This window comes from Panthera uncia, chromosome D2, assembly GCF_023721935.1.
Source record: "Panthera uncia isolate 11264 chromosome D2, Puncia_PCG_1.0, whole genome shotgun sequence".
Lineage (NCBI taxonomy): Eukaryota > Metazoa > Chordata > Mammalia > Carnivora > Felidae > Panthera > Panthera uncia.
In genome coordinates this window covers 58,320,319-58,332,938 of record NC_064818.1, presented here as the reverse complement: position 1 = coordinate 58,332,938, position 12,620 = coordinate 58,320,319, and the positions used below count along the sequence as shown (strand labels likewise).

The 12,620-nt window shown below is 40.3% G+C and overlaps 1 protein-coding gene and 1 pseudogene across 3 annotated transcripts in view; both read left to right on the top strand.

Annotated features, from left to right (window-relative positions):
- ARMH3 (armadillo like helical domain containing 3) overlaps window positions 1-12,620 on the top strand; it is a 178,273-nt gene that overhangs the window by 66,220 nt on the left and 99,433 nt on the right. For all 3 annotated transcript variants that reach the window (XM_049645598.1, XM_049645600.1, XM_049645599.1), the window contains exons 21-22: window positions 4,230-4,312; window positions 5,485-5,611. In XM_049645598.1, coding sequence (XP_049501555.1) covers window positions 4,230-4,312; window positions 5,485-5,611 — 210 coding nt within the window. The remainder of the gene's footprint in view (window positions 1-4,229; window positions 4,313-5,484; window positions 5,612-12,620) is intronic.
- On the top strand, window positions 2,279-4,219 carry LOC125933541 (10 kDa heat shock protein, mitochondrial-like; annotated as a pseudogene).

Sequence of the window (12,620 nt, the reverse complement as noted above, 5' to 3'; positions counted from 1 at the left end):
TTTCTTTCTTTCTTTCTTTCTTTCTTTCTTTCTTTCTTTCTTTCTTTTTCAAGATACTACAAAGGAAGCAGAAACAGAGAAGAGGGGATAGAGGTGTGTGAGAGGTGAGCTGTAGAGAACAATGAGAGCAGATACAGAGGTCCTGCTAAGGCGTTTGATGCTGAGAGAAGCTGCTTGGGAGTCTTAGTGTTGCAAATGGACAGTAGAGAGGTAATAATGAGGTATTAAACACCTGTACTCTAATAAGTAGCTCAGGACCAAGAGAAAAAGTGGACCAAAAATGTGAAAATAACCTGGAATAGCGAGTAGGTAGAGAAAGTTATAAACCAGAGTCTAGAGAAGTGTTGGGAACAGTGTAGTCAGCAAATCTAAGCACACCATTTATAGGTAAGTGTCTTTTCCTTTAACATAAAACTCCATTTGGAATTTATTTAATCCACCTTTATTTAATTTTAATGGAATGGCAGAAAGAACACTAAACCACAGACCAGGTTTTAGTCCCAGCTTAGTCACTAGCTCCTTGGGGTGGGTGGGTGGGGAGGGGAGGAAGTGTTTTCTTATCCAAAAACAAGGGAACTGGATTCATGATCTCCAGGGTCCTTTCTAGTTACAAAAATCAACTATATTGAAAGCTCACAGGGGCGCCTGGGCGGCTCATTCGGTTAAGCGGCCGACTTCAGCTCAGGTCATGATCTCACAGTCTGTGAGTTCGAGCCCTGCGTCAGGCTCTGGGCTGACAGCTTGGGAGTCTGGAGCCTGCTTCAGATTCTGTGTCTCCCTCTCTCTCTGCCCCTCCCCTGCTCATTCTCTGTCTCTCTCTGTCTCAAAAATAAATAAAAACATTAAAAAAAAAAAAAAAAAAGAGAAAAGAAACCTCACAGACTTAGAACTCCCACCACATCAGGTCAGAGGATAGCACACCATGTGTGTGTTGTAGGGGACACCACACAGTTGACAGAGTGAGTGCAAAGTCAGGGCGATGATGAAGGAGAAAGAAACCACTATTCCACGGGAGGTTGGGGCATTCCCTCTTGAGGAATTGTGGTCCCTGATGTCAGAGATTTGTGGGAGCCAATTTTAAGGTTGCTTTGTTCATTTTCTCTGCCTATTAAATTTCCTTTAGAGAATGACTACTTCCAGGTGAGAAGACCTGGCCTTTTTGGGATGTGGGGTCAGGTCGGGGTCTGCTTGAATTATCAGGGGTAGAATGCGGGTTCTCCCTGGTGCTGACAGTATCGCAGTGCTGGATTCTCCTTCTCAGTGCTGTTTGGCTCCACTGATGTCTGTGGTAGTTGGGACACAGGGTGCCTCTTGGTCTGTGGCAGAATTGCTCTCTTCCTCCCCTTGTATTTATTATCACTTTGTCATCCCTGGCTCTGAATCCCAGAGATCAAGACTAGCTGTAGTCCAGCAGAGAAGCAATACATCATTGTTCCCACTTCCTTTTCTCCAGGTTTTCTGCCCCTTAATTACCACATAACCACTGCTGAGGCTGCATCTTTTTGCTGTGTGTTGGGGACAAAAGTCCTCGTTGATTGGATGTGTGCAAAAGCTGCTTTGTCTCTCTCCAACCATTATGTTTTGTAGAGTGCCAGGTGCTCTACCCATCCTCTTCTCTTGTCTCTTGTGAATTTATAGAGTCTGATTGCCAGGTGATTTATCCATTAACAGGGCTTGTCCGAGCTCTGGGGGTAGGGAGTGGTGTGGGCAATCCTTAAATAACTCAGCAAGATGATCTTCATTGAAGATAGATGTTTGGGCTAGCTTAGTCATTTTTATGTGGATTTCAGCTAGACCCCTTCATTCTCTGAGCTCCTGGTAGGAGTTAAGCAGGTTGTGTGATCTAGAATGGGCTCCTATGGAGCTTTTTTTGGGTCTAGTCCAACAGATTGCTTGTTAACAGACGACATCAAAAGGGCCACCTGCCTGTCATTTGCCTTTCCATTATGAAATCTCCGAGAACTGGAGTCAGTGTAAGGGTGAAGAGTTCATAAATGAGGATGCCTATCACCTTCATCTCTAGCAAGGCTTTTTTGCTATTTGAGGGGAAGATTCAGGCTTTAGAAACAGAACGTAGACAGGCTCTTGTACTTTTCCTTGCCTGCTGTTTCTTTACTGTACCTGTGATTTCAGAGGTTGAGAGTAAGGGGTGTTGTGTGGCAGGTGGCAAGTGTCTGGAGAGTCTTACTCCTACTCATTGCCTGCTGTTTCAAATCAAAGCTAACATCTTTTCTCGAGGGGTAGTAAACTTCACACAAAGCTCAGACAGCATGGGAGAATGGGCTTCTTTGCTGGCAAAGAAGCAGGTATGGTCTTAGAAAAGGAGAGGTCAAGCCTTTTTTTATATCTGTGGGAGTAGAGAGGCTTGAGGGGGAGAAGACAGAAGGACCGCCGATTGCTTGCAGCTGCTGAGCTCCTTCTGTAAGGTTTCCCATCAAGTAGGGGAGGTAGGTACAGGGACAGTAGTCATGATGGGCACAGAAGTAGGATTTATTTCGTGATTACGGGTGAAAAAGTACGAGGCGACTGGTGATTTATGCTTAATATTTATTTGCAAAAATGTCTTTATACCTACATGTTAAGCTAGAGACTTAACAGTCTTTTAGCTGAGGTTGCCTGGGTTTTAATCCTCATTAAGAATTACCAGACAGAAAGGGGACCTTTTAGGTAAATGTTGTCATGGTTGAGAGAGGACAGAGCAAGTTGTACTTTTGTTTGAATAGTTAAGGGCTTTTTTTTTTTCTCTTCACGAGCTGTTTTCTTATCTAGAGCTGAAGTCCAATATCGTTGGCATTTCTGGTGACCGGTTAGAATTGAAAGATGTCCCTCTTAACCATGGTGTTTGAAACAAATGTATAACTAAAACAGTGACGTGACATGCTAGCCACGTAGGGTGAGAGGGGGATCTTCATTTTAATCTATAAATTGAGCAAATGTGGTAAGTAAATCTGGAATACTAAGATGTCCTTTTTATAGTCAGATTTGCAAGCTTACTTGCTATTTAAGAAGTTGCACGAAGAGGTGGGACTGTGGGTCTTCTTGAGACGTGGCAGCTCCAGAGCAGAGTACGCACTGCGGTGCCCGGAGTCACAGCAGGACAGGCCTTTAGAAAGTTTCCTTCCCTTTGAGTTTTAGTTGAAAGGAGGGCAACCAAAACTGTAACCAATGGAGGCATTATACTTCCAGAACAATCTCCAGGAGAAGTATTGCAAGCAACAGTGGTAGCTGTTAGATCCAGCTCTAAAGGGAAGGCTGGAGAGATTCAACTAGTTAGAGATCCAACTAGGAAGTTGGAGACCGAGTTCTTTCAGAATATGGAGGCACTAAAGTAGTTCTAGATGACAAGGATTATTTCTTATTTAGAGATGGTAACATTCTTGGAAAGTATGTAGACTGAAAAAAATCATTTTTGAAACGGCATCAAGTGAAGCTGCCATTACAGTAAAGTTGTTAAATATTTCATCATGTAAATAATTTTCATGTTTCTGTTTTATAATAAATTAATGGTATCCAAAAAAAAAAATGGCACAAAGAAGTAGATTTTTAGAAACCTTCTATGGGCAGATAAGCAGATATGTGCTTGGGAAGATCAGTGCTTGCTTCAAATATATCGCCCTTACCTGCTTTCATTTATTTCATTAAAGTTTATTTATTTATTTTGAGAGAGTATGTGTGTGTGAGCAGGTGAGGGGCAGAGAGAGGAGAGAGAAAATCAAAAGCAGGCTCTGTGCTGTCAGCATAGAGCCTGACATGGGGTTTGATCTCATGAATCATGAGATCATGACCTGAACAGAAACCGAGATTCAGATGCTTAACCAACTGAGCCACCCAAGCACCCCTACCTTACCTGTTTTTAAAAAGTTCTTGGGGCGCCTGGGTGGCGCAGTCGGTTAAGCGTCCGACTTCAGCCAGGTCACGATCTCGCGGTCTGTGAGTTCGAGCCCTGCGTCGGGCTCTGGGCTGATGGCTCGGAGCCTGGAGCCTGTTTCCGATTCTGTGTCTCCCTCTCTCTCTGCCCCTCCCCCGTTCATGCTCTGTCTCTCTCTGTCCCAAAAATAAATAAAAAACGTTGAAAAAAAAAATTAAAAAAAAAAAAAGTTCTTGGTAGCTGTGACTTACTCATTCTAGACCTGTTTGGATTTCTTAGAATTAAGTGTATTTTCATTGCTTTCATTTAACTTTATTGATTATTCTTTGAATAGCTTGTTGATTTTTTTTTTTTTTTTAAGCCTTGATAAATTTGCTGAAGTTCCTTATGTCAAATGAGACCGTACTTTTGGCCAAACACAACATTTTTACATTAGCCCTTATGGTGAGTAACAAAAAATATTTCTTAAGGGGAATGGGAAATACGGGCTTCTAGTTATGGAAAGATTAAGTCATGGAGGTAAAAGGTACAGTATAGGGAATATAGTCGTTGTTGTTGTAATAGTGTTACATGGTGACAGGTGGTCACTACACTTGCAGTGAGCACAGCACAACGTATAGACTTGTTGAATCCCTGTATTATACACCTGAAACTAATGTAATGTGTGTCAACTGTACTTAAATTAAAAAAAATTTTTTTTCCTTTTTTCTGAAGCCACATCCTAAAATCGAGATGGGCCAGTTTGAAATAGGAGCTGGTATTATGGGGACTGAGCCACTGGCGGAGCCAGGCCTTTATTTTCCTTTTGGGTTAGACGTTCTAGACTGGTGCTCCCCACTCTTCCCACTCTCACCTATGTCTTTGGAAAACTTGAGACTCTTTTTCATGAGAGTATATTGTCTGGCAGGGGCAGGTATGGGTCAGTCTCTGTGAGCCTTGGTCCCAGGTGAGAGACTACTAGACTGCTGTAGTCTCTGTGTTGGTACAGAGCAAAGCCTGGAGAGGTGTCCCAGCCAGATGAGTGGTTCCATCATGGCTGTACTTGGTTTCAGAGGAACATTACATATTCCTGTTTATCAGACTAGTTATTTGGGGTAGAAGGAGGTCATTGTGCCTTTTGACTATCTTTTTAGGATATTATCCAGTGTGTTCATAAATGTTTAACATGTGGGTGGGGAGGAAGCCCTGATTTTTGTAGCATTTGTGGATTTCTATGGTAAAACTACTCTCACCATGGCCAGTTTCAAGCTAACTATGTGACATTGTTGAATGCAGAGTTGGGGAGATGATCAATAATACACCATTCTATGATATTCCTACCACACAGGTATGAGAGTTGTAAATGAATTTCAAGAACATAATACTAAAAGAAAGTAATTAGGAAGTTGTGAGTTTGAGTATTACCTTCATTTTAATATAATTTATTGAAATGTAAGTTTATATGTTAATTTTTAATAATGGCTTTGTTAAACAACCAACTCACAAAATTTCTGAAAATGTAACAGTCAGTTCTTCTTCTTACGAGCCAGTAAGAACTGACTACAGCATATTACTGATAATACCATTCTGGTCTTCATAGCTTGATGCCTGTGTATGGGCTTTTGCTTCTTTTTTAGATTGTGAACCTGTTTAATATGTTTATCACATACGGCGACACATTCCTGCCCACTCCCAGCAGCTATGATGAACTCTACTACGAGATTATCCGCATGCACCAGAGCTTTGACAACCTCTACTCTATGGGTAAGCTGTCTTTTCTTTTTGTTCTCCTCTCTCTGTCAGCTGTGGTTTTTGGCATGTAAGAGGAAAAAAAACTATCAAAGATTTTCTTCTGGTTGCTTGGTGCCCTGCTTGGCATAGAAATACAGAAGTCTTCTCAGTAAATAGGAAGTTGTACGTGCAGTTCTTTGCTTTTAGGCACTCAAGGCTGATTGCAGTAGAAAGCTGGTTAGCAGCCCTGTAGCCCTTATGTTTATGAGAGAGAGAGAGAGGGAGAGAGAATAGGGAGGCCTGTGGATTTAGTGACTGTTAGTGAGATGGGAGTGAAAGAGTGGGTGGAAATTGACAGCATAAATAGAAGAGCTTGAATCCCAAAGGAACATTGTGTGATTTGAGAAGGTACAGGATTTTAAAGAGTTTTAATGTACCTATGTATTTTTAGCATAACATACAAGAGGAAGTGGGCATTAGATAAAAATCGCTCTTGCAAACCTTTTGGTGATTGGCTCAATGAAAATTTACTCTGCGGCCATAGTAAATATAACTTATTTCTGAAAGAGGACTTGTATCCCTGTCAATTTGAGTGAAGAGTCTAGTCAGACCTACCTGGAGTTGGAAAGGTTAGGAAAGGTTTCTATAGATTGCACAGAAGCAGAAAGCCCTTCGCTAAAGCTATTTAAAAAAAAAACCCAAAAATCTAATTTACTAGCTTTATTTATTAAGGTAGAATTGATATATAATAAACTGCACGTGTTGAAAGTATACAATATTTGATGAGTTTTGACATACATATATGTACCTGAAGCTATCACTACAATCAAGATAATGAACATATCTGGGGCACCTGGATGGCTCAGGCGGTTAAACGTCCAACTTTGGCTCAGGTCATGATCTTGTGGTTCATGAGTTTGAGCCCTGCATCGGGCCCTGTGCTGACAGCTCAGAGCCTGGAGCCTGCTTTATATTCTGTGTCTCCCTTTTTCTCTACCCCTTCCCCTCTTGCACTCTATGTCTGTCTCTCTCTCAAAAAATAAATAAACATTAAAAAAAAAAAAGGAAAAAACAAGATAATGAACATATCTGTCATTTACCAAAAGTTTCCCTATATCCCTGTATGTCCCTCCTGCCACCTCTTACCCCCCTTATCCCTTGCTTTCTGTCTCTGTGCAACCACCGATCTGCTTCCTGTCACTACAGATTGGTTTGCTTTATCCTTTTTGTTGAGACTATTTGTGAAAACTCTCATATCTTGAGAAAACTAGAGGGGATTTGGAACAAGTACTAGGAGAAAGAGTAGAAGCAAACAGTAGAAAAGAAGGATTGCCCAGGAGGAGCAAAATTTTTTGTAATATATTTTATTTTTTAGAGCAATAGAGGAAAACTTTTGAGAGGCGTGTATAGCTTTGCTGTGATGTCTTTGGCAGTGGAAGTAAGGCCTTGTATCAGTAGGATGTTTTCAACTGCAAGTATCAAAAACTGACTTAAACTACCTTAAACAATAGGAAGATTATTTCACCTGGCAAGAATTCTAAGGAATGACAACTCCGGAAAGGTGTGATCCATTGCTCAGTGTTTGCAAGGACCAGGTGTTTTCTGTTTCTCCTCTGTTATTCTCAGAATAACAGCTTTAGCATCAGGTCAGTTCCCCTGAGGATAACAAGTTCCAGTTGTCGCATCAAGACACATGGTCTTTTTTTTTTTTTTTTTTTTTTTTTTGAGCTATTAAGTGTTCTATGAGAACCCTCTAGCAGACTTCCTATTGTCAAATGTGCTCAGTGTTCCTTGTGGGGTTTGCATCCGCCCAGCTTTATCTATATCCTTGTTTTCAAGAATTTGGAATTTTCTGAGGGTGAAAAGCTGCCCCAGAGGTCTTAGCAACCATTAATAGATGAATAAAGATGTCTTTCAGTGAGGAAAGGAAGGAGAGTTGGAGTGGGGGAGATATTTTATAGAAGCCTGACATACCTACTCAGCTGGGCCATGTGCACAGTCAAATGAGGTAAGCCTTTGTAGCTACAGCAACAAGATAAGAGGAGATATCTGGGCATGCTCACATCTGACAAGGGAATTAAAATGTTAACCAGGTGAGCACAAATAGGAAAATGAGAAATTTCACTAAATGAAATACAACAAACAGAGCATGTTTCAGTGCTTTCCATTTTATGTAAAGTATGATGAAAAAACATTTAGTTTTTTAAGTCAGGTTTTTAAAGGTATACTTCCATATATAGTAAAATGCACCCTTTTTAATGTATAGTTCTGAGTTTTGACAACTGTGTGGAAGTATAATTATCACAAAAAAATGAAGATGTGAAAGAGTGTCATCATCCCAGAAAGTTCTCTTGTGCTCTTGTGAGGTCAGCTCCTTCACTCATCCTAAACCTGTAGTAGCCACTAACCTGTTCCCTGACCCCAGAGTTTTGTGGGGTTTTTTGTTTTTTGTTTTTTTTTCATAGTTTTGCTCTTTCAAAAAAACCCCAAAGATGAGGTCATATAGTCTTTTGGGTCTGGCTTCTTTTACATAGTAATTCATTTGAAATTCATCTATGTTGATGCATATATCAGTAGTTTATTCCTTTTTATCATAGAATAAATCCCATTGTAAGACTATGCCAGCTTGGGGCGCCTGGGTGGCTCAGTTGGTTGAGCATCCGACTTTGGCTCAGGTCATGATCTCGCGGTCCGTGGGTTCGAGCCCCGCATCGGGCTCTGTGCTGGCAGCTCAGAGCCTGGAGCCTGTTTCAGATTCTGTGTCTCCCTCTCTCTCTGACCCTCCCCCATTCATGCTCTGTCTCTGTCTCAAAAATAAATAAACGTTAAAAAAAAAAAAAAAAAAAGACTATGCCAGCTTGATTTATCCATTTCTAGGTTGAAGGACATTGAGAGGTTCCAGATTTTAGCGATTATGAATAAAGCTCCTGTAAACATTATTGTACAGGGTTTTATATGAACACAAGCTTTTATTTCACTTGGTGACATACCTCTGAATGGATTTTTGGCTATCATGGTTAAGTATATGTTTCTTTTTTTTTTTTAAATGGGGTGCTCAACCCAGTTGGTTGGGCATCCTGACTTTTTTTTTTTTTTTTTAATTTTTTAATGTTTATTTGTTTTTGAGAGAGAGACAGAGTACAAGCAGGGGAGGGGCATAGAGAGGGAGACACAGAATCCGAAGCAGGCTCCAGACTCTGAGCTGTCAGCACAGAGCCCAACGCAGGGCTCACTCACGAGCAGTGAGATCATGACCTGAGCTGAAGTTGGACGCTCCACCGACTGAGCCACCCAGGCCCCAAGTATATGTTTCTTATAAAGAAAACACCAAACTGTTTTCCAAAAAGATGACCTATTTTACATTCCCCTCAGCAATATGCAAGAGTTACAGTCGTTCCATATCCTAATCAGTACTGGTTTGTCTGTTTGGTTGATTGTTTTTGGCTTCTTACAGGTGTGTGGCAATATCTCTTTATGGTTTTAATTTGCATTTCCCTAATGAATAATGAGGTTGATCATCTTTCCTGTTTCTTTTTGCCATATTCTTTAGTTTTGAAGACCTTTTGTCCATTTAAAAAAACATTGCATACCCATGTTCATAGCAGCACTAGTCACCATAGCCAAGAGATAAAAGCAACCCAGACATCCATTAATGGATGTATGGATAAATAAAATGTGGCATATACATTTTATGGAATACTGTGCACCCTTAAAAAGGAAAGAAATCTGTTACATTCTACAGTGTGGATGAGCATTGAGAGCATCATGCTAAGTGAAACCAGCCAGTCACAAAAGGACAATACTGTATGGTCCCACTTATGTGAGATATCTAAGGTAGTCAAATTCATAGATACAGAAAGTAGAGGGGCACCTGGGTGGCTCAGTCGGTTGAGCATCTGACTCTGGATCTAGGCTCAGGTCATGATCTGACGATTCGTGGGTTCAAGCCCCACATTGGGCTCTGTGCTGATGGCACAGAGCCTGCTTGAAATTCTCTCTTTCTCCCTCTCTCTACCCTTCTTCCTCCTCACGTTCTTTCTCTGTGTTTCAAAATAAATAAGTAAACTTGAAAAAAAAAAAAAGGAGAATGGTGGTTACCAAGGGATGGGGGGAGGGTGCAAAAGGAGTTGTTTAATAGGTATAGAGCTTCAGTTCTGCAAGATAAAAAGGTTCTGGAGACCTGTTTTTAACAATGTAAGTATACTTAACACTATTGAACAATACATTTAAAAATGGTTAAGATGGTAAGTTTTATGATATGTGTTTTCTTAACACACACACACATACACACACACACATACACACACACACACACACACACTGAACCCTAGAGTTTATTTGGATTCTAATTTTTCCTCTAATGTCCCTTTTGCATTCCAGGATTCCATCCATGTTACATTTAGTCCTAATGTCTCTTTAGTCTCTTCTTCTCTGATAGTTTCTTGGTGTTTCCTTGTTTTTCATGACCTTGACAGTTTTGAGGAGAATCTTCCTCAGTTTAGGTTTGTCTCATGATTTACTCAGGGTTAGACTGGGGTTCTAGGTTTTGAGGAAGAATGCCACAAAGTCAGAGTGGTCTTTTCATTACATTTGGGTGTATATTATCAACATGACTTATCACTGGTGATATTAACCTTTATCACTTGGTTAGGGTAGTGTTTGCAAAGTTTCTCTGGTGCATAGTTGTGGTTTTTCCTCCCTTTCCGTACTCTTTTCTTCGGAAGCAAGTCAGTAAATGCAGTTAGCACTAAAGTTGGTATTAGCTGTGGGGAGGTTAAGCTCCACCTCCTTGAGGGGAGAGAGGATCTCCATAAATTATTTAGAGTTCTTTAAAAAAAAAAAAAATTAATGTTTTTTTATTTTTGAGAGAGGGAGAGAGTACAAGTGGGGGAGGGGTAGAGAGAGAGGGAGACCCAGAATCTGAAGCAGGCTCCAGGCTCTGAGCTGTCAGCACAGAACCCGAGGCCAGGCTCAAACTTGTGAACCATGAGATTGTGACCTGGGCCGAAGTCGAATGCTTAACCGACTCAGCCACCTAGGCGCCCCTAGAGTTCTTCTATAAGGAGAATTGGTTGTTTTTTTATTTTTGAGATGTGAGATTTCTTTTTATGTTTTGCCTACTAGTCCTTTATCACTTATGTGGGTTTTATTTATTTATTAAAAAAAATTTTATATATAATTTATTGTCAAGTTAGTTAACATACATTGTATGTATACAATGTGCTCTTGCCTTCAGGAGTACATTCCCATGATTCATCACTTGCATAAAACACCCAGTGCTCATCCCAACAAGTGCCCTCCTCAATGCCTATCACCCATTTGCCCTGCCCCCCCCCCCCCCACTCCCTTCCACCCTCGGTTTGTTCTCTGTATTTAAAAGTCTCCTATGGTTTGCATCCCTCTCTGTTTGTAACTATATATTTTTTTTTCTTTCCCTTCCCCCATGGTCTTTGTTAAGTTTCTCAACTTCTGCATATGAGGGAAAACATATGATATCTGTCTTTCTCTGGCTGAATTATTTCACTTAGCATAATACCCTCCAGTTCCATCCACATTGCAAATGGCAAGATTTCATTCTTTTTCATTGCCAAGTAGTATTCCTGTGTGTGTGTGTGTGTGTGTGTGTGTGTGTGTGTTTGTGTATCACATCTCCTTATTCATTTACCAGTTGCTGGACGCTTGGTCTCTTTCCATAATTTGACTATTGTTGATAGTGCTGCTGTAAACCTTGGGGTGTATGTGCCCCTTTGAATTAGCACTCCTGTGTCCTTTGGATAAATTCCTATTAGTGCTATTGCTGGGTCATAGGGTAATTCAATCTTTAATTTTTTGAGGAACCTCCACACTGTTTTCCAGAGTGGCTGTACCAGTTGCATTCCCACCAGCAATGCAAGAGGGTTTCCCTTTCTTCATATCCTTGCCAATATCTGTTGTTCCTGAGTTGTTAATTTTAGCCACTCTGACTGGTATGAGGTGGTATCTCAATGTAGTTTTGATGTATATTTCCCTGATGATGAGCGATGTTGAGCATCTTTTCATGTGTCCGTTAGCCATTTGGATGTCTTCTTTGGAAGAATTTCTATTCATATCTTCTGCCCATTTCTTCACTGGATTATTCATTTTTCAGGTGTTGAGTTTGGTAAGTTCTTTATAGATTTTTGATACTAACCCTTTATCAGATATGTCATTTGCAAATATCTTCTTCCATTCTGTCGGTTGCCTTTTAGTTTTGTTGACTGTTTCCTTTGCTGTGCAGAAGCTTTTTATCTTGATGAGGTCCCAATAGTTCATTTTTGCTTTTATTTCCCTTGCTTTTGGAAACCTGTCAAGTAAGAAATTGCTGCAGCCGAGGTCAAAGAAGTTTTTGCCTTTTTTCTCCTCTAGGATTTTGATGGCTTCCTTTCTTACGTTTAGGTCTTTCATCCATTTTGAGTTTATTTTTGTGTATGATGTAAGAAAGTGGTCCAGGTTCATTTTTCTGCTTGTCCAGTTTTCCCAATACCTTTTGGTGAAGAGATTGTCTTTTTTCCATTGGATATTCTTTCCTGCTTTGTCAAAGATTAGTTGGCCATATGTTTGTAGGTCCATTTCTGGGTTCCCTATTCTGTTATATTGATCTATCTATCTGTTTTTGTGCCAGTACCATACTGTCTTGATGATTACAGCTTTGTAGTACAGCTTGAAGTCTGGAATTGTGATGCTTCCAGATTGTGTTTTCTTTTCCAGGACTGCTTTGGCTATTTGGCGTCTTTTCTGGTTCCGTACAAATTTTAGGATTGTTTGTTCTAGCTCTGTGAAGAATGCTGGTGTTATTTTGAGAGGGATTTCATTGAATATGTATCTTGCTTTGGGTAGTATCAACATTTTAGCAATATTTGTTCTTCCAATCAGTACTGCCTATATTTTCTTTTAGGAGTTTTATGGTTTTGGGTGTTCCATTTTGGTCTTTAATCCATTTTGAGTTTATTGTGTGTGGTGTAAGGAAATAGTCCAGTTTCTTTCTTTCTTTCTTTCTTTCTTTCTTTCTTTCTTTCTTTCTTTC